The 21,016-nt window shown below is 43.3% G+C and overlaps 1 protein-coding gene across 12 annotated transcripts in view; it reads left to right on the top strand.

The window, feature by feature from the left end:
* LOC133448914 (inositol 1,4,5-trisphosphate receptor type 1-like) overlaps window positions 1-21,016 on the top strand; it is a 116,812-nt gene that overhangs the window by 285 nt on the left and 95,511 nt on the right. For all 12 annotated transcript variants that reach the window (XM_061727904.1, XM_061727903.1, XM_061727894.1 and 9 more), the window contains exons 2-3: window positions 1,513-1,626; window positions 8,240-8,310. In XM_061727904.1, the coding sequence (XP_061583888.1) occupies window positions 1,535-1,626; window positions 8,240-8,310 (163 nt within the window). In that variant the 5' untranslated portion in view covers window positions 1,513-1,534. The remainder of the gene's footprint in view (window positions 1-1,512; window positions 1,627-8,239; window positions 8,311-21,016) is intronic.

Raw genomic sequence — 21,016 nt, 5'->3', positions numbered from 1 at the left:
CATACGCCGTAAGCTCTGCGTCGGTGTAACGCGGAACCATAAATCAGCCCTCAGAGATCCTCAGCATCCCCGGCGAGGAAGTGGCCCACGCTGAAACGCTGGAAAATGACGTGACTTTGTTGCTTTTTTTTTCTTCCTCCTCTCACAACTCGGAGCAGTCTGCATGTCGTTTACATCACACGACTTTTCTCTCCCTCGTACAGACCATAATAGAAGGCGCATTTGTCGGGAGACTGTGCACTGAGAGTTTCCACGTCCAATTGCATCGTTGAATGTATATTTTATTTATATTTTAATTTTGTCAGGCGTGCAGCAATGTCATGTTTTGCACATCTGTGTAAAATGGTGGTACATTTGGAGTTAAACTACAAAAACGACAGACCATAATAGGCTAAAACTACTTCACCTCGGTAACAGGGGGACCCGTGGACTTGCTGTCAACCTAAAAACATACGCTAGAAAGATGTGGTTCTCCTCTTCTGGGGTCTCTGTCATTGCTTGATTTCTAATTCCAACTATTTTTGTGCTTCATACATTTGAAGAGTTCCTAAACTGACCATTTAATCTGTTGTTGTTTTTTTAAATAATGCAACATGAAATAAATAAAGTGAAATTTAATTGATAATAATAATAATAATAATAATATATAATTACAATTATAATAATATAATAATAATAATAACTTGAATTGTTCTGTGAAAGAGCGATCATCAACTGAGCCTGAGTGGAAGCCAACTAATTTGAATTCCAATCAGTTTATTTTATATTAAGTCAACACATAAAAAGTCATCTCAGGACACTAAGATAAAGTAAATGAGGTCAATGCAGTACAATTGTATGTCTGTTAAATAAAGGAAATAAACAGATTGCTGTGGTCTTCTGCTGTCCTGGGCCTTAATGCCTTTAAAGGAGGGGTGTCCAACCGGAGTCCTGCGGCATTCAGTGTCCTGCAGGATCTGTGTCCTGCAGGACTCCGTCCCTGCAGGATCAGAGTCCTCCAGGATCTGTGTCCTCTGATCCTGTAGGGCCGGAGTCCTCCAGGATCCGTGTCCTCCGGGACTCCGGCCCTGCAGGATCGGACTCCTGCAGGGCCGGAGTCCTCCAGGATCCGTGTCCTCCAGGGCCGGGATCCTGCAGGGCCGGATTCCTGCAGGGCCGGAGTCCTGCTGTTTTTACATGTTTCCCTGCTTCAGCGCACCGTGATACAGATGACTGTGTCATCAACAGAGTGGTGCAGACCTTGATGACGATTTAGCTGGGACCGTTAATTAGAATAAGTTGTGTTGATGCAGGGATACATCTAAAAGGACTGGAGCCAGACACCTGCCCTCCCACAATCAAGACTTTTCGGACACATAATGTACAAAAATACAGTGTTGAATCTTTATGAATCTATTTAATTAAGCAAAGAGCATAATAACTTGAAGGCCACTTGAGAATAAGGTTTGATGATGCTCTGTGTGGTATGATTATGTGTGACGTCATCTATTTTTGTATTTGTTTTTTTTTTAGGTCCAGTCAACCCTCAGAAATCATGTCGGAGAAAATGTCCAGTTTCCTCCATATAGGGGACATTTGTTCCCTGTATGCTGAGGGCTCCACCAGCGGCTTCATCAGCACTTTGGGGTAAGTCTGGTGGTTCTAAAGGTGTTCCCACACATCCCTCATCTCATCCTTTCCCAAATTATCTATTGCACAATTCCTGTTGAGATTGTTTGGTAGGAGCCTCAGACGGATTCTTTACTACACATGGAATACACAACTACGACACTGTACAAGGCACTGTTGAGCACAGTTGTGATGTACACAGACGTGGCATTGAGAGACGTGGATTTAGAGTGTGTTTAGACGGGGGTGGTTAGTGTCGGTGTTGCCTTTGGTCCAGACAACCATCTTCAACAATTTAACTGAACACGGTTAGACTGAGAACTTGCCTATGTCTGAACTGTAGTATTCGGTTATCAGGTATTTTAAGCCAAACTAGCAACGCAGTTTTAGTCTGGCTACTTTGTTCAATAACCTTTTTTTTTTTTTTTTGGCATTGGCATTGTTGCTTGGAGGCTTTTATCGGCGGGTCCTTTACAGTTTCCTGTTGGCAGTTATGACCCTGTCACTGGACTTTAGCCTTCTTTAATCTGATGGTTTTGTCCCATCTGGGGCTAGTATTTTAATTTGGGAGGTTTATAGGCCTCTAGTTGCCGGTTACTTGTTTTTCCCTTTAGTGCGCCTTGAAGGACTTTTCATGTGCAGGCGGATGAGCCTTCGTTTAAGGAGACATTTCCTTTCCTCTCTAAATGTAGCCAGCGAGTTAAAAGTGCATCTCATGTCTTGTGAAAGTGGAACACAACCTGACATATAATTGAGATCCACAGAAAGAAGAGAGGGTGAAAGGAGCGGGGTCACCGATGATTGAATGCCCTCGTCTGATGTATCTTGGCATGTTGGGATCTTTAGTCCAGATTTAGCCTGTTCTTCCTCTCCTTCCCTTTTTTTTTGTCTCATGGATGACAATTAGCACTTTTGTGTTGTCACGTCCTCCTTCTTCCTCTTGAGTGCTGCGATCTTCCTCCTGTTGCCGTGTCATCATTCAGCTTGTCGTTGACCAGCTGCCGTATCCGTCCAGCCAGCTTTCCCAAGCCGGCTTCTTTAACAGTTTAATGTTTTGAGTCACCCGCTAAGTCAGTAAATATATGCACAGCTTTAGGACCTGCTGCCACCACGCCGCTCATTTGTCAGATTTCCCCTCCAGTGCTCTTATGCCCGTAAAACACGGACATCCTTCACACCCAGCAGCGCCGTGAGTGCTTGTGGGACGCATCTAAAAATAGCATCCTTGCATCGGGTGCTGTTTTAGCTGCTGGCTGTGATCCCTGGAAGAGGGCTGGGTCGTACCTGGACCGCTGCTGGCTCGGGGAGGCTGGCAGCGCCAATCATGTTGCAGCCTAAGGGCTTTGTCCCAGAAAGCAAACGCAAGTTTCTCCTTGACCTTGAAACACCTGCAGTTTTTTTGGACTTTGACCTATAAATGTGAGAAAATAATGTGACACTTTATTATTTGTACCATGTGACTTCTCCCTTCATTATTGTGCTCCTGCATCCAGCGTTTACTGCTGGAGCTGTGAGAGATGCGTCTGACAGGAAACCGTCCACCAGGGTTTTGTGGGAGCTGCTCTCGGACCTCAGTATTGCCAAGAGCTTCCCCCTCTAGTTCCTCAATAATGCTTTGAGTACATTTGGTTCATTGATTAGAACAGTAACCCAAGGGGTGTGTTTTATTTATTTATATATATATATATATATATATATATATATATATATATATATATATATATATATATATATATATATATATATATATATATATATATATATATATATATACACTATTACTATACTACTACTTATATATATATATATATATATATAAAAAATATAAAAACTATATATAAATATATATATATATATATATATAAAAGTATAATAAAATTAAAAAAAGAAAATAATATATATATATATATATTTTTCTTTTATTAGAAATTAAAAAAAGAAAATAATATTTAATTTTAATTATACTTTTATTATACTTTACTTTTATATATATATATTTATATATAGTCTTTATATTTTTCATATATATTAGTAGTAGTATAGCAATAGTAGTAGTGTGTGTGTGTGTGTGTGTGTGTGTGTATGTATATATATATATATATATATATACACACACACACACACACACACACACACACACACACACACACATTTTTTTTTTAAAGATATTTTCGTGGCTCTTCATTCACTAGGAAGGGGTAGAAAGAGAGAGAGAGAGAATGGGGACGACATGCAGCAAAGGACTGCTGGCCGGGACTCGAACCTGCGACCGCTGCAGGAGGACTTTAGCCTCAGCCTTCACCCATTGCGCCACCTAGAGGCCCGAGGGGGGTGCAATATTGATAAGGTTGCACATTCAAATCTCACAATATGTCGATGGACCATTATTGTGGGGGTCAATCCACGAGTGACGTCACATGCTCCCCAAACCCATCTACACTATCACCATCTACTCAGTCAGCATCTTCATAAGATGAGCCCCAGACCATAGCCCATCCCCACAGGTATGTGCTGTAGGCACCAGGCATGATGGGAGCATCGCTTCATCCCCCTCTCTTCTTTTTTTTTTTTTTTTAAATATTTTTATCCCGGTTTTTTCCCCCATTTTATCACCCAGTGCTCCTACCTAAGTGACAGTCCTGGGCATTGCCATCCTCTACCAACCCCGGGAGTTCTTCTCTGGGGCTTCTCCGGCCGGACGTAGCGCGTGGAAGGATCACGTTATTCCGGCCGGATCCTCCCCACCCCATCTGTTCCCCGGTTAGCCAGAGGGGGCATGTGTAGCCCAGGAATGTTGCATGTTTTTGTGAGGGTAGCTCACATTAGCTACCCAAGGGAACACGGGGAGAACATGCAAACTCCACACAGAAAGATCCTTTCATCAACCCCACCCAGGGTGTGTGGGGTGTGTGGGGTGTGCTGAAGTCATGGGGGAACTAACACGCACTTCAGCACCCACAGCGTTCCCGGCGGGAATCGAACCAAGGACCTTCTTGCTGTGAGACCGCTGCACTACCAGCTGCGCCACCGTGCCCCCCTTCCCCCTCTCTTCTAATCCTGGTGTGCCCACCCCTCTGGAACTCTGGGTAAATCTGGACTCCTCAGATCCTTTGATCCAAAGTCTGATCTATTCAATTCAACTACATTTTATTTATATAGCATCTATTACAACAGAAGTTGTCTGTAGGATCTTTCCAGAGACCCAGAGCATGACCCCTGAGTAATTATAACATAAACATAACATAAACAATGGCACGTAAAAATGGTGGGGGAAAATCTGCATGCTCTCCAGCAGGTTGAAGCCTTGTTTTCTGATTGTTCTCACGGTTTCCTCCCGGTAGATGATGGTTCCCCATGTATCCCTCCAGGTTTCAGTAGTTTGTTGGACGGCTCAGTTCCAGCAGTCTCCCTAGATATTGACATCTGCTCTACGCATCACTTCTCCTGAAATAACATGTTGCTGCTCATCATCCCTTCAGAGAGTGTTGAATGAGAGACTCTTCCCTGTTTGCTGAGTTAAGTCCAGGTGGTGATAAAACGGTTATCAGAGCTGCTCTGAGGGGCTGTAAAGCTTGGATGTTAGTTTCCACTGCTTTAAACTCTGGTGCGTTAGCCCTTTTCACACGGTGTTCGCATCGCATGGATGCATAACAGATGTCAGCGTTAAATGTTGGACCTCGTGCAACCCAACCACAGACGGATCAATGGGCATTAGTTTGTGCTCGGTGAGTGGAGGTGTCACCGTACAGATGTTTTCTCTCTCACACAGATTTCAGTACCTCCGAATTGGGCCGATCCTAAATACTCTGCCAATAGCAGTTCTTTTAAGTTTTTTTAATGTTTTTTGGCACGAGTGGCTTTTATTGAGAAAGTAGGTAGACAGGAAACGGGTAGAGGGAGGTAGACATGGCAGTATAGAGCGACAGGCCGGGACTCGAACCTGCGCTGCCTGCACGAGGACTATAGCCTCTACAAGTGGTGCCTGCTCAACCCACTGAGCTATCCAGGGCCCTATTTTTTCATTTTTTTAAATAGGATTTTATTTTTAACTAGCATCAGATGAAGAGTGTATGTTTTAAACATCTGTTGAATAAAGAGCAGTCAGTTGTATTTCTGACTTGAGAAACCGTACCGCAGCTCCAGATGTTCAGTTACGCAACAGCGAGGGCTGACGGGAACTCTGAGGTTTGTGTGTAGTTTTTCTGGTGTACAGTTTTGCGTGAGGAGTATGTTACAGTTTTTCTGGTAGGATTTTCCAGCCTAAAATCAAACGGTTGATGATATAATGCTAATGCAGCTCAGTCTGCTGTGTTGCTGCTTCAAAGCTGCCTAGAGAAACTTGCTGTTCTGGCTTTTAGAGCACTGATGTTTGACAACGACGTGGTACGGATCCCCTTATGTTGGCAGTACCTGTTTCTGATGTAGGTATAGGAACCACTGTTGATGACAGCAGGGGGACTACGCTCAGCCAACTGCGTGACTGTGAAGTTTCTCCAGTCAGACTTGTCTGTTCAGCTCTGACGGCCTCTGAAGCTGGAGGTGCATAAGTGTTGCTCCAGCTCTATGCCCCCCTGTCTATGTACTCACACAAAAAGAAATCAAGGAGCTTAAAAAGAGGGAAACATTTCCTTGAGACGGGGTGGTGTCGGGTCACGGATGTGCAGAGCGGGGGAAGAATTTCAGAGCTGAAGGTGGCTGAAAGCCTACGAGCCTCCATCGAGCTGAAACATGCATGAAAATGAGGGGGGGGGGGGGTGTTTTCTCATTGTTCTGTGAAGCACTTTGGTTTTAAATGTGCTGTATAAATAAAGTTGGCTTGACTAAAGCAGCGGTATGTCTGCAGGCGTGCTTTACAACGGCGGCTGTCAGTCAGTTGCACCTCAACTGTCAGCGAAGAAAGAGGCGACAAGTGGACGCTGAAATGCAAAGCTTTAGGCGTTACCTGAATAAGAGAACCAGTTGGGGGGGTCACGGTCCCACTCTTACACACAGTAAGACATTTTAGGTACTTAAACACCAGAAAACCGGGAGAGAGAAAATGCTAATTACAACGGCACTACTAAAAATTACTGTTGGGTTAGTTAAACCTAATAGTCAGTACGTTTTCATGCAGCAAAGAAATCAGATTTCTGATCGTATCAGATAAAGACATCCAGGAGACCGAATCACTGGTCTGAGTTTACATGCTGTTCAGAGAATCAGATAAATGGCCAGAGCATGGCTGACTCCGTGACGCTAGGTGGCGCTGTAACCATGGGAACCATTTCAACAAAGAGTCACTTCCGGTTGACCTCCACTTAACAACAACAAAGAAAGATGTCGTACGAGGACCTGGATGAGGCTACAGCAGCCCCCGAATCTCGCACTCAGAAGGCACGCCGATTTTTTCCAGTGGCCAGCCGCGGTACTGCAACAAAAAATCCCATTGAGCCCAGAAAGCTTTTTTCCCATAGACCGCAATAGTAAAAGAGAAGCCTCTAAAACTGTTCACAGGACACCTCCAGCTGTAATCACCGGCAATTACTAATCTTTGTATTCTATATTTTTAAGTCATGGACTTTATATCCGTCAAAAATGTTTTATAACGGCCAGAAAAGTCAAAGAAAAGTCTCTTTCTGGGCGTGACGTCACGGCCGTGTCCGTGCATTCCACGGATGTTTATATTAATATATATTATGTAATTATATTATATTAATACATTAATAATATATGTAATACTATACATGTAATAATATACATTAATTCATATATTATATTAATACATATTATATTAATACTACTAATACTACTAATATTGCCCCGGGGCATGATAGGAGACCCCAGAGCATCATGGGAGGTGACTCAACTCTGCATGCTCTATGGGCCCCTTAACGCGGAATTAAACCCGGAAGTCAGGGACTAATTTCGGCTTATGCGCTGAGTGAGCAAGATATATTGAGATTTTAATATATATCGATATATTTTCAAACGCGATATGGTACGAGACAATATCGTTTATATCGGAAAAAAAAAAAATAATATGATTTTGATATAGCTTATTTTGTGACAAATTGACTTGAATGTTTTATTTGAGATTTGCACAAATGTTTTGTTATTTGCACAACTGTCAACCTCAGTGGAAAAGTCTGCCTGTTACTGTCTACATTGTATTAATTGCACAGTGTATTTTAATTTAATTGTTATGCATGAAAGGGATATTTGTTTTATTTTATTCAAGAAGCATTTTTATTCTATATATGCAGGCAGTTTATTTTTATTTCATTTGTTTTATACATTTTGATATTGTGCAGACCTCTGTTAATAAAGGAACCTGTGTGACATTTGGCACGAGGCTTTGTATTAAAACTGAATGTTTTTTTAAGGGTTTGCCTCAGAAAAAAATGAAGCTAACAGAGATGCTATGCTATAATGCTTTGGGGGAAACCCCAATTATGGCACAGAAAAAATATCGAGATATATATCGAATATCGCCATTTAGCTAGAAAATATCGAGATATGACTTTTGGTCCATATCACCCAGCCCTAGTGTGTGTGTATCGATCCATTATTTCTGTGTTCAGACACTCACACCTGTCTCAGGTCTACCAGGGGAACCTAACTCCTAACTCCTTGTACCGTTGCTTGTCTCCAGGCTGGTAGACGACCGCTGTGTGGTGCAGCCGGATTCAGGCGACCTCAACAACCCTCCCAAGAAATTCAGAGGTGAGTCCTGGCCGTCACTCGCTCCTCATAGATAATCAGTTGTCTTGAGGTTTGTCAGTCTTTTCTGTTTTATAATCCCTCTGAAAGACGTATGTTTGGGTTTTTTATGAGTTTTTTTGAAGTTGTATTTAAAGTTCAGCAGACATATGCAAGACGAGATACAATCGAAAGATCAGTGACATCACGTCCTGCATCTCAGGAGGACCTCGGCGTCATCACGGATGCTGGTTCAAGGTTGGGTGTTTTTTTTAAATTGGATTTAATCTTCATCAAAAAGTAATATAAAGGCTACAGAAAACACCTTCCCTCCTTCTGGCCCTACGAGAAGGGGACAAATAAAACCTCCTGAATATTAAATGAAACATCTTTGTTTATTGGCGTTTTGTTCGATCAAGTACAGAAAAAATCTGTCGTGTCACAAAACAACAGTTAGCACCGTGATACGCGTCCCCTGGGCGTAATGGCGTCTTAAACATTGAGGCTTGGGCTTCCTCACCGTCACATGCCAACCTCCTGGTAGCCTTTTTGTGGACCAAACTGTTATTTATTTCCTTCCTATTTCCAGTAAATGTAAACTGAAATGTTTGCCGGCTTCATCTTTCCCGAAGAAGATTCTGGCTAAATGAAAGCTGTTTGATCTTCACTACAGAAGGAAGCGTGTGTTCAAACAAAGTTCAAACGGTTGTACATGTTTATATTGGTCTGGGGGATTTCTACGTGTAGAAGTGTTAATTCAACAGATTACAACAGCAACACACTTAAACCTCCCTTAGACACCTCTCTCATCCGCCGCTGCTCGTATGTAACGTATTTCACCGGCAGTTTGAACAGGTTCAACCTGATAAGTTACGCTTCTTTCAAACAGGCTTCAGTCCCTGAAAACTCTGATTTGAAGTTTCTATTTCACGACAGAGGCCACAATCCTTCAAACCAGGAGCTCCTCTGCTTCTGTATCGTATAGCTGTAAAGCTTGGAGGACGACCGGCTTCACACTTTGTTTTTAGCTTTTGTTTGCTTTGGATAGCAAGTTGGGCAAAACGGTCAAATTTGTCTGGAGACGATGAAAGACGGAGGAGGATGAGGGAGATCACAGATGTAACTAAAAGCTGCCGCCAAGTTAAAGACATTCATAGTCTGGACTCGAACAGTGACCCTGATGCACAACTATGCTTGTGCTCAGATTCCTGCACGGTGCTTACAATGCCAGTAAGACTGAGTAGATGAACTGCACCGGGCTGGAAGTGGACTGAAGTGTGGTCTTCCTGCCATTTTATAGTTTGTTTGTGAGGCTTGTACGCCTGGTCTCGTACACCAGACTCTTCCAGGCATCAGCGGCAGGCTGAATGCAGCTCATAAACTTCCTTTAGAAAGCATGCAGACCGGACCTGGTAATTATACGTGCGGGGAGATCGGGCTTCTGTGCAGGAGAAAACCCACCGGACTGGAACCCGGAGGCCTGTTGGATCTGCCCCTCTGCAATGTCCTGTGCTCTGGTGAGATGTTCAGACATGCAAACTTCAGCTCAGCTGACCTGGAAGGGGGTGTGGCAGAGCCGCCCGCACCCGTCCCAGCCGGTTCAGGCACGCGGAAGCGGAAGTCGCGTAAGAAGATTAAGAGACTAGTTTTGCAGCATCCAGGACTCCTGCATGCAAAAACACTGTCTGTGATGGCTTGATCCTTATGTCACATGACCAAATCTTGGCAATGCCATGTGCATTCCTGTCATCACGTTTGTTTCTTTAGATATTCAGTTTGTTGTTTTTTATTCATCATTTGGGCTAGTTGGAATGTGAGAGGTTGTTGGTTCCACGGTGACCCGGTGTCAAGGCCCATTCATTGATTTGACAGTTCATTACTCTGATCACTGATGTTTTGAAAGATTAGGAGCAGGGTTATAATAGTTTTGAATTTTTCATTTTAGTTTAGTTTTATTTCGTTTTGACTTTTTCTCCTTCAATTTAGTTAGTTTTAATTCGTTTTAGTGTGGGTTTGCGAGTTTTTATTAGTTTTTATATTTTCAAAAATGCTTAGTTTTAGTTTTAGTTTTGACGTCACGGACCGTGAGGCGTTAAGGTGCCGTAGCTGCCAGTTGTAGATAAACGGCCAGAGCGGAATAAATTGATCATACCAAGAGGCTTATATTGACAGGGACCAAAACGGAGGAAATGATATCTATAATTTCAGTTCATTTTAGTTAGTTTTCTAAACATGCAATATAGTTTCAGTTAGTTATCGTTTTTGTCTTTTAATTTTTGTTTTTATTTAGTTTGGTTAACGAAATTGTTTTTTCAATTTTAGTTTTCGTTATTTCGTTCGTTTTTGTGAATGATAATAACTCTGATCAGGAGGCTGAGCTTTTCGCCGTGTCACAGTACCGAGAGACGGGTCTGTTTGGCTCAATAAGTAGCGTGATGCAAAACTGGGCCTGAGTAGCTGTGGTTCCCGTCACCTATGTGTCTGTTTTCTCTCTCTCGCTTTCTTTAATACATAAGTGTCTTTCCTTTATACTGTCGTTCTGGCCAACCGATGCACTGCTGAATAATAGCTTGGAGTTCAACAGAGGTTTTTAAGTGGACGCCAGGGTTCTTCATGTCCGGTCCTCGTGGGCCGGTGTCCTGCATGTCTCCTTGCAGCAACACGCCTGATTCAGGTTAAAGGTTGCATCGCATGTATAGAGCTGTTAATGACCGTCATTTCTGTCGGGTGTGTTGTTGCAAGGAAACACCTAAAACATGCAGAGCACTGGCCCTTAAGGACTTGAAGAGTCCTGGGGCCTCATGTACAAAGCGTGCAGCGGACAAAAAACGTGCGTACGCATAGGCGCCGGAAGTGGGGGTGCGGCAGGGGGTGCGGCAGGGGCTGCAGCACCCCCTGGAAAAATTGAAATGACAATAAAAGATTATAAATATATAAATATTTGTCGTTGCTGTTTCTGTTCCATAACATTGTAAGCCACATTTGAGATGAAGGCTGAATATAGGGGTAATTTTAATTAAAAAAATGAAAAGTAGCCAGTCACCCCCCGGGTCTGCGGACCGCTCATGTGATCAGAACCGCAAATGTTGTTTTTAAACATCCGCATTTTTGTCCGCCAATTACAAATGCACAGCCAGCAGCGCTCCTTTCAAAACACAACACAAAGCTCCAAGTCAAGACCAAGATGGATATACGTTCATTTTTTAAACCAAAAGAGAAACAGACACAAAACATTGCCAAAGCTACTGCCAATGAGGAGAGCGACTGCACCTGCAGCCACCGCGTCAGCGACCCCCCCAGTGTCTAACACCGGCTCACCTGATGGTGCAGCCGGCCATATGAGCAGCGATGACCCGGGAGGAGGAGGAGACTGCACTGCCGGTAATATTGGTCAAATTATGCTCAAATCATTGTTATGCAATTGTTTTGGGTGAAAAAAAACTTCAAAATTTTCGCGCGCACGGCGCGGGCGCACGGATTCCTCCCTGTATATAGCTTCACCAAATATTTTCTGTCACCCGCCGCCTATGTGACTATGATAATAATTATAGTCATGTTCCTTTTTTACTGTAGATGGTTGGTTCGCTATGTTTTGGTAAAGCTTGTGCGCACTGTCAGCTGTTCTTCATGCAGGGGAGGGGCAAGTGATTTCTTAAGGGAGAACCCCCGCACCCCGCACCCCCTGGCAAAAACGTCTTCCTGCGCGCCTGTGCGTACGCCACTTTCTACACTCACGGTCGATGTTCAAAAAGTGAGTTGAACATGAAAAGTTGCGGTCTTTCACGCACACATCATGTTTGGCGTACGCACTTTTCTGAGGTTTTGTCCGTTGGCGACACTCACTGGTGATGCAGTGAAGTGCAGAATATGAGGAAATGTGACGTCAACAATAAGTTCACGACCACACATGAAGGACACGACAGTCCCCACATCACCAGATAAATTACAGTACAAATTACAAGAGTGGAGCTGCAACAATCTCACAATCAACCACATGAACATATAAAGGCAGGAGCTCAACGATGGATCCGCAAATCCTGATTACAGCCTTGGCTCCGTTAGAGGAACCTGCTGATGCATCAGATCACACCGATCTGCTGATCCAGGACTAAGACTGGACCATCTGCTGGTTCAGGTACCAAGAGGATCCTTCTGGATCTCTGCCCTGAACTGGACCAGCTGCTCCGGTTCAGACCAACATGATCTTTCAGCTGCAGCTGCTGACAGGTCGGACATCTCTGTCACCATGACGACCGTATGGGACGACTACTTGAGATAAAAGCAACAAAACATTAAAACTGAATTTGCAGCGAATAACAGGTTCTCTAAAGTTGTCTTTTTAAAATAAAACGTGTCACTAAAAGTGTGGTTCCTGCGAATGATGTGACTCAGCAATATATGAAGAATGTTTTTATTAGATGTTTAGGCAACTTTTAGTGTCTGATATTGAGTCGGCTGCAGGTGCTGCAGGACTCCAGAAAGTGTTTCTCCGGTGATGGAGTCCGGGACTGAGACCGATCTCTCCTCCTGCAGCTGCAACACTCCGAGTTACAGCAACTTTGTTCTTCATTTTTTTCCACATTTGCACCTTGATATAATCCCGTTGGCACAACTTTCCAACACGTTGGAACATTTCTGCAGCAAATCATGATGCTTCATGTTTTAAATATAAGTTTGTCTTTCACATTGTTATACTTATGAGAGGTGATCGCGGACATCCACAATGTGTAGGACTCAATAAACGTGTACATTGGTCTTAATCCGTTAGTATATAATACGCGTGACAGTAAAGCGGAACGAGGAGCCGTTTTTCGTCCCACCAACTTAAGTTCTGGTGTCGGTTCTTAAAATACAAACAAGAAAGGGAGAGTGTAATGATGCACTAATGCTGCCATAAACATTCACAAACCCGTACGATCATAATAAAACCACAACTCTTCACAGAACGCAACACAAAGCAAAGAACAACAAGACCAATTAAAGCTGCAAGCAGTGATGAACGGGCCCTCGCGCGTGCAATTTTCACCAATAAAAGTGAAGGATTCAATACCGAGTCAGATGACAGCACCCATGAGTCTTTATGTTAAACCATTCAAAGGTTATTGCAGAAAATAGGAACTATCACATATCGACCAATCAGAAGAAGGGGCGGGGCTAATTTAATAATAATAATAAATAATACATTTTATTTCTAAGGCGCCTTTCTAGGCACTCAAGGTCGCCATACACAACATGTTAAAATAATAGCAGAATACATTTAAAACAAACATCAAAGCATTAAAAAAAGAGCAGAGGTAAGAACATTAAAAGAGATGAATTGTTAGATGGGATAGGCAGTCTTGAACAGATGAGTTTTGAGTTGTAATTTTAAGTCAATGAATGAGTCAAGGTTCCTGAGTTGGGGTGGTAGAGAGTTCCAGAGACGAGGAGCAGAGCGGCTGAATGCTCTGCTCCCCATGGTGGTGAGACGGGTGGAGGGGGCAGACAGTTGTATGGAGGAGGAGGATCTTAGAGCTCGGAAGGGAGTGTGGACGTGGAGGAGATCAGACAGATATGGGGGGGGTGAGGTTGTGGATGGCCTTGAATGCAAACAGGAGGACCTTGAACTGGATGCGGAACTGAACCGGGAGCCAGTGGAGCTGTTGGAGGACAGGAGTGATGTGTGGGATGGAGGGGGTCCGGGTTATGATGCGGGCAGCTGAATTCTGGACCAGTTGGAGTTTATGGAGGGATTTGGGAGGGAGGCCGAAGAGGAGAGAGTTGCAGTAGTCCAAGCGGGAAGTGACGAGGCTGTGAACAAGGATGGCGGCAGTGTGGGGGGTAAGGGAGGGGCGGAGGCGATTGATGTTACGTAGATGGAAATAGGCAGACCGGGTAATGTTATTGATGTGAGATTGAAAAGATAGTGTGCTGTCCAGGATGACACCCAGGCTCTTAGCTTGGGGGGAGGGTGAAACAGTGGAGTTGTCTATAGTGAGAGAAAAACTGTCGGTTTTGGATAAGGTGGATTTGGTGCCAATGAGGAGAACCTTTGTTTTATTGCTGTTTAATTTAAGGAAGTTTTGGGTGAACCAGGTTTTTATTTCAGAAATGCAGTCAGTAAGGGAGGTGGGCGGGAGAGAGGATGAGGGTTTGGTGGTGAGGTAGAGCTGGGTGTCATCAGCATAGCAATGGAAGTGGACGTTGAATTTACGGAAGATATTGCCGAGGGGAAGGAGGTAGATGATGAAGAGTAGGGGCCCCAGGACAGAGCCCTGGGGCACACCAGAAGTGACAGAGGAGGGGATGGATTTCAGGGACTTGAGTTGAACGAACGAATGAGTGCGGCCAGAGAGGTACGATGTAAACCAGTCCAGTGGAGTGTGGGTGATGCCGATGGAAGATAACCTGTTGAGGAGGGTGGTGTGACGGATGGTGTCGAAGGCCGCACTCAGGTCAAGGAGGATGAAGATGGTGAGGAGTCCAGAATCAGCTGCTACGTATAACATAATAATAATAAATTGCACCAAAATTACACGATTAATTCAAAATGGCCAACTTCCTGTTCGGTTTCGGCCATGGTGCCAAGAGACTTTTCTTTAAGTTGCTGCATGATACAGGTGTGTAGCGATTTTCGTGCATGTACGTCAAACCGTATTGTGATTTTCTAGGGAGCGCTGTTGAGCCATTAGGCCACGCCCATTAATGCAAACCATTAAATATCAATTTTTCGCCAGGCCTGGCTTGCGTGCAAAATTTGGTGACTTTTGGGGCACGTTTAGGGGGGTAAAAAGGCCCTCATTTCGTCGGAAGAAAAACGAGTATAAAAACAAAACCAACAAATTCCTACAGATACAAAAGGGCCTTCGTACTGTAAGTGCTCGGGTCCACAGCAAAATAAACATAATTGCAGTCTGCAATGAAAACAGCTTTGGTCTTCACGCCCATGACAACTGCACAGGATGCATTTTAATGTCCATGATCAGATAAAACTATATAGAACAGTGAATTGTGTATGATTAGTGTAGTTTTGATTGGCAGCTGCTTGTTTGGCCTGGAAGGATTGCGGTTAAGCATCTGGCAGATCATGCTCGCTGAGATCATGCCGGCTTTTCTGATTCTCCACTGAAACTGCATCTGAAATGGGAGGTCGCATTGCAGAGCTGGGAGCCCCGGTGGATCCTCCCAGGACCCTGCAGTCATGCAGGTAGGCTTGCCTGACTGCACCAGGTGTAACCCCCGAACAGCACCTGATCGACGGTCAAGCTAAAATGTCCTGCGACGCTGTGGTGCTGTACGGTATGAGGAAAAAGAGGCCTCTGACGTGCACATGGACTTTTCTTAGAGCTGAGGCGACACATCTGTGCAGGACCAAAGACCATTGTTCTCAAGTTGACTTCATTTCCAGTCCAGATATTGATGAGTGGATCCCTGTAGGGCAACCCTGACTGTACCCGCTGAGTGCTGTGATCATTTTCTGTCTGACTGGTCTGCGTTGACGTTTATTTGCATCTGTACACATCGTCATGAACTTTGACACAGTTCCCTCAAATATGATTTTTTTTTTTCTGATTAATTTGTTGTTGGGTTTTTTAAAAGCATAGATGTTTCAGTGTTATGAACATGTATTATTTCACCTTTCCTTGTCTTTTGAAGTTTGGGGTTTAATGCTTTATTCCTTTACTGGGAATTTAGGTTGTAGACCAATTAGTGTTCTGCATCCCAGTAATTGGTTCGTTTTTATTTTGTTTTGGTGGGTTCCCTAGATGCTGTCACTCCTTGTGTTTTGACATATTTCCCCAACCATGTTGAAGGCTGGGGTGTGAACAATGATTGTGTTTGTTATGCGTCACCCTCGTGGTTCAGCTCGACTGGATGAGCTGCTTTCCTGAGCCAGGATGAGCTCCAGATGTGGTAAACAGCAGGTAGATCGCTGTGGTTTTGAAGCAGCCTGTGCCATTACGGTTGAGGATGCAAAGAACCGGCTTGTTCATTCCTAACTGAGCCATTCAAATCATATTTAAATATGTGGTTTGTCGTTATACGCCGCGCTAACGGCAGCGAGGCGCTGGCTGGTATCCAGGCCTGTTAGTGTTTGCAGTGGTGGAACCTGGTTGAATTTGTCTACTTTTGAGGAAAAATACTGAGAAGACTGCCATATCTAAAAATACATGATTAATCATTGTGATGACACACTGGTTTGCTTGGAGCTTTTGCTAATGTCTATTAGGTCAATGTTAAAAAATAAAACGGTTGCAGGTCTAAATCCGAACTTGTGGGTATTAACAGCACATGTAAGCCATTTAAAAGTCTTTGTTGTAGGGAGCCACTTCCTGCACCTGGTCTGTCTCATGTATGAAAGTGTGCATGTTCTCGTGAACGACTTTTACAGTCATTTACAGAATAAACAAAACATTGAAAGGTAAGTGAGGGTTCATACAGGGATACTTTTAGCATCTTGTGCCAGTATTTCCATAAAGACGTACCACATGTCAGCCTCTGAATGAGAAATATAACCCCCGCAGCACCTTTATTCCGAACATGGGAAAACATAAAATAACACATAAGTCAAAATAGTCAAAACAACAAAAAAATATAGATAAATAAACAAAACAATGTTACCATGTCCGAAAAGGAGTGGAAAGAAGAATATACTTATTTAATCCTACCCCTTCTCCCTTCTCAGAAATTACTATCCTCAGTTGATTTCAATATCATATTACATATTTACATTACATATGTACACATTTACAACAAGAAAATAAATAATGTGAGTAGACAAGTGACTAAATGATGTGTGGAAACACCTGGTGATCGTCAAAGCCCTTCATCCTCCCTGTACTCTGTGAAAACCATATTTTTGTACCGCTGTTTGAACTGGCTCATGCTTGGACATTGCCTGAGCTCCGCACCCAAACTGTTCCACAACTTTACTACTTTACTTTCCACATATGGAAATGGTACATTTTTTGAGTGTTGTGCGGACACAAAGATGTTTTCTGAGACTTTCTGAGATGAAAGATACAGCAGCGTTGACAGAGTCAGGTCAGCAGCTCAGCTGTGTCTCCAACCAAGAACTACGTTTACTTGGTTCATACTTTTATGAAGCATTTTATCGTCATGCACTAGGGAGTAATTGTCCCCTCAACAAAGTGGACAAATCTGGTGGGACATCTGTTGATCCCCTCATCCTAATGTTTAGTTTGCCTGTAGACACATCTTCTGGTCCTCATGGACCAACGTCTCCACCTGTAGACAGGTGTTCTGGTCCTGATGGACACACGTCTCCACGTGTCAGTACTGAGGGATTTCTTCTCCAGACTGCAGGTTCCAGATGTTTCCACAGATGTGCAATAGGATGTAGATAAGGACTCATAGCGGGACACTGCAGAACAGTCCAGTGTTTGGTTCTGAGTGGTTCTTTGCTGGTTCTAGTTGTGTATTTTGGGTCATTGTCCTGTTGGAGTCTTGACAGTCTAGAGACTTGGTGGTCCCTGCACAGATTCAAGACCCCGGTACCAGACGCATCAAAGCAGCTCCTCTAAGTTCCACAGCAGATCCAGTCTCTGAAAGACTCATTTCTGTGACTGTGAACATAGAGATTGTGACAGTGGGGGGGAGCAGCCACTCAGCTGATTGGGCACCCTGCCTGCCTTCATAAAGAGCAGCTGCACACCAGCAAGAGTTCTGCTGGGAGAGGGCTCTGCTGAAGGTTCTGCTGGTGCACGTTTGTCTGGGTGAAATAAAGGAGTTCCTCCACTAAACCCTGTGTCCTCTGTCCTGTCGGGTGACCCCCGTAGCACTAGCCTTGCTACAGAGATGATGTGAAAAGGCCCCAGTTTTGTCTCATCTGTCCAAAGGACAAAGCTGGAGACAAAAATGAAACTTTGTGATTCGTCAAATAATAACAAATCCCAGTCTGGATTTTTTTTCTGATGTTCTTCCATCAGTGGAGTCCTCCTCGGTGGTCCTCTATGGTTCCTACAGTGATGGACAGTGTGATCTGACACTGATCACTGTCCAGGTCCGGACCTTGGACGTCACCTTGAATCTCTTTGGAAATTGTTCTGGACTCTATGGTTTCCATTCGTATCATCCGTCTCTCCAGTTTGTCCTCAGTTGTCCTCTTGTCTCCACGTCCAGCGAGGTCGTCTACAGTCCTGTGAAGCTTAAACTTCTGAACAAAATGTCCAACTGTTGTCATGGGAACATCCATCTGCTTGGAGACGGTCTTCTAGTCTTCAACATGCTGGTCTGGAAGGTTCTTCCTGATCTCCTCAGACAACTCTCCTTTACTGTCTCTGGTCCATGTCCAGTGTGGTGGACACTAGGGGTGTAACAATATATCGTGCCACGAAATTTTGCGATACAAAAACGTCACGAAACGTGTCGTGGAGGTGACAAAGTGTATCGCGATATTGGGTTATTAATATTAATCTATTGTGTTGACTAGTAACGCACATCCGACCGCGCCTCGACCCGCGGACCAAAATCTTCCTCCGCTCAGAAGAAACTAGTACCGTTTTGCGGTCCCGATCACGGGACTCTTGGGGGGTTTTGAGCTCTGAACTTTTACTTATGTAAGTCTGGTGTAGAGTGAAGCCTTACCTTATTAAATTAAACCTTTTTGGGGTCGTGAGTAGGATAAACACGCTGAGTTCCAGTGTACTTTCATGTCCGCTCAACAGCGTAGGATTTTAGAACATCAACACAGCACCTAGTGCCGTACTGTGGCGTATCACTCCGCCCAATCTAAAACAGACTAATCACTACAGATAAACTGACTAGTGTAATTATAGTCCCTGATTTACATAATGAAAATAAATAATGAACCCTGAATTACCAAAATAACCTTCTTAACAAAAATAAATCTCGTCTTACACTTATAAGGTGAGCATGAATCAATCTTTTTTATGATGTAAAATTGTATGTATTTATTTACTTTTATTTATTTATTTAATTTTAGTTGTTAAATTTCTGGAAAAGAAAAAAGTAAAATCACACATGAGAGAAACTATTCAATTTGTGGCAAAATATTTTTACTTTTGGTTCAGTTTGTGGAAAATGGTTGGCCTGGCTTTCTCTTTAAAACTTAAACAGTTATAAAGCATTACAAACTGGAACAATAGGGCAAACGCACAGCATTGTTTTGTATTTTGTGTCTTTCACATTAATAAAAGACATTTTTTTTCCAGTCATATGTTCCTCATTCAAGGTTGTTAAAAAAATACTGCTATAATATCGTACTGTTATCGTGACCTCAATATCGTGTACTGTACCATATCGTGAGATTAGTGTATCGTTACACCCCTAGTGGACACTATAATACCAACCAGCAGAGGGACTCTTAACTCTTTAAAAAGTCACACTGACTGAAGACACCTGGGACGATCATTACAGGACACATTTTACTTTAACATGTCTCCGTGGTGTTTTCTCAGGGTATTAACTTTGTCCAGGCTAGTTTCATTACTGATCTTTTATTCAACTGTGATTTGTTAGATCTTCTTGTTACATTAACCATCATGGGTTTTTCTTTCTACATGTTATGTCCTTCACTGAGCAGCCGGGTTAATGTCCCCCTCTGGACTCGAAGCCAGTTTAGGATGTTTTTAATCCGCTGGTAACAGAGACGTACAGTAAATGGTACCTGACTGGCTTGTTTACTACACAACCAAACTGAGAAATATGTTGTTCTGTTTCAAATTAAATGACTTCAAGCATAAAGTTGAAGCAGCTGGCTTACAAGGGCGTGTTTCCCATCCTGACCTTTCCAAAGACAATATATGTACATATATATACACTCATTGGCCACTTCATGGGTAGGAGCAGCAGGCTGGTGAGAGTGCAGTACTTAGTTCGTTGTTGTAGGTAGGGGTGAAGCTCAACTCAGCGGGAGACATGACACGTCCCGTTAGTGTAGAATTTAAGGTGGTTTCATGCATTTAAAATAAGAGATAAGTGCCAGTACGCTGCCCCACTGACAACTAGCATTCATACATCTGATAAAGTGAATAGATGCAAATAAAAGCTGCCTTTATTGTTTTTATTTTGATCCTTAAGTTAAATGTTTTGAAGAGGAGCATCATTTATTGTATAAGTGTTGGTGTGTCGACTGTCCTGTTTGTGGAATCACACCTCTTCCGAGGTCTCCCCCCCACCCCTCTCTCTTCGTACCCTAAATATCCTCCTCCTGTCAGATGGATGTTCTCCCAGTGCCCTGTTTTCCACAATGGTCCTCACACTCCTTTCCTCCTGTCCTCCTTCCTCCTATTCAGGCCTCGGGATGGTTAATCCCTGGGTGCTTCTGCACTGGCCGCGTTTCTGACGGAGGTAGCCGGGAAGGCTATTTATATCCCCGTTAAAACTCTGGTCCTCCTGTGCCAGTTAACGTACACAACACAGGAGCTGCACAGATCAGATTGTTGATGTTAAAACTGTTGAGCGTGGGGGTGTTGTGTGCCTTTTTAATTTTTTATATACATGTAGTAGTGACTGTCCCACGTAACCTTTTGAACATGTGTACGAGTCCATTTCAGAAAGAAATCGCAAAGCATCATCTAATGTTGTTTTTTTTTTTTTATTTATTTATTTGTTATTTTACAAATGGACAAACAAAGCAGTACAAAAACAAAACAACAAAATCAATGTGTTTGCTCAGATTTCTTCTTATATGTGGGTGTGTATGTGGGTGTGTATGAGTGTGATGGTTTTCTAGAATGATGGTTATTTTAGGAGAGAGACAGCAGCC

The sequence above is a fragment of the Cololabis saira genome, chromosome 8 (assembly GCF_033807715.1).
Source record: "Cololabis saira isolate AMF1-May2022 chromosome 8, fColSai1.1, whole genome shotgun sequence".
Taxonomy (NCBI): Eukaryota; Metazoa; Chordata; class Actinopteri; order Beloniformes; family Belonidae; genus Cololabis; species Cololabis saira.
The sequence above is the reverse complement of the archived record's forward strand: the minus strand, read 5'-3'. Positions and strand labels throughout refer to the sequence as shown.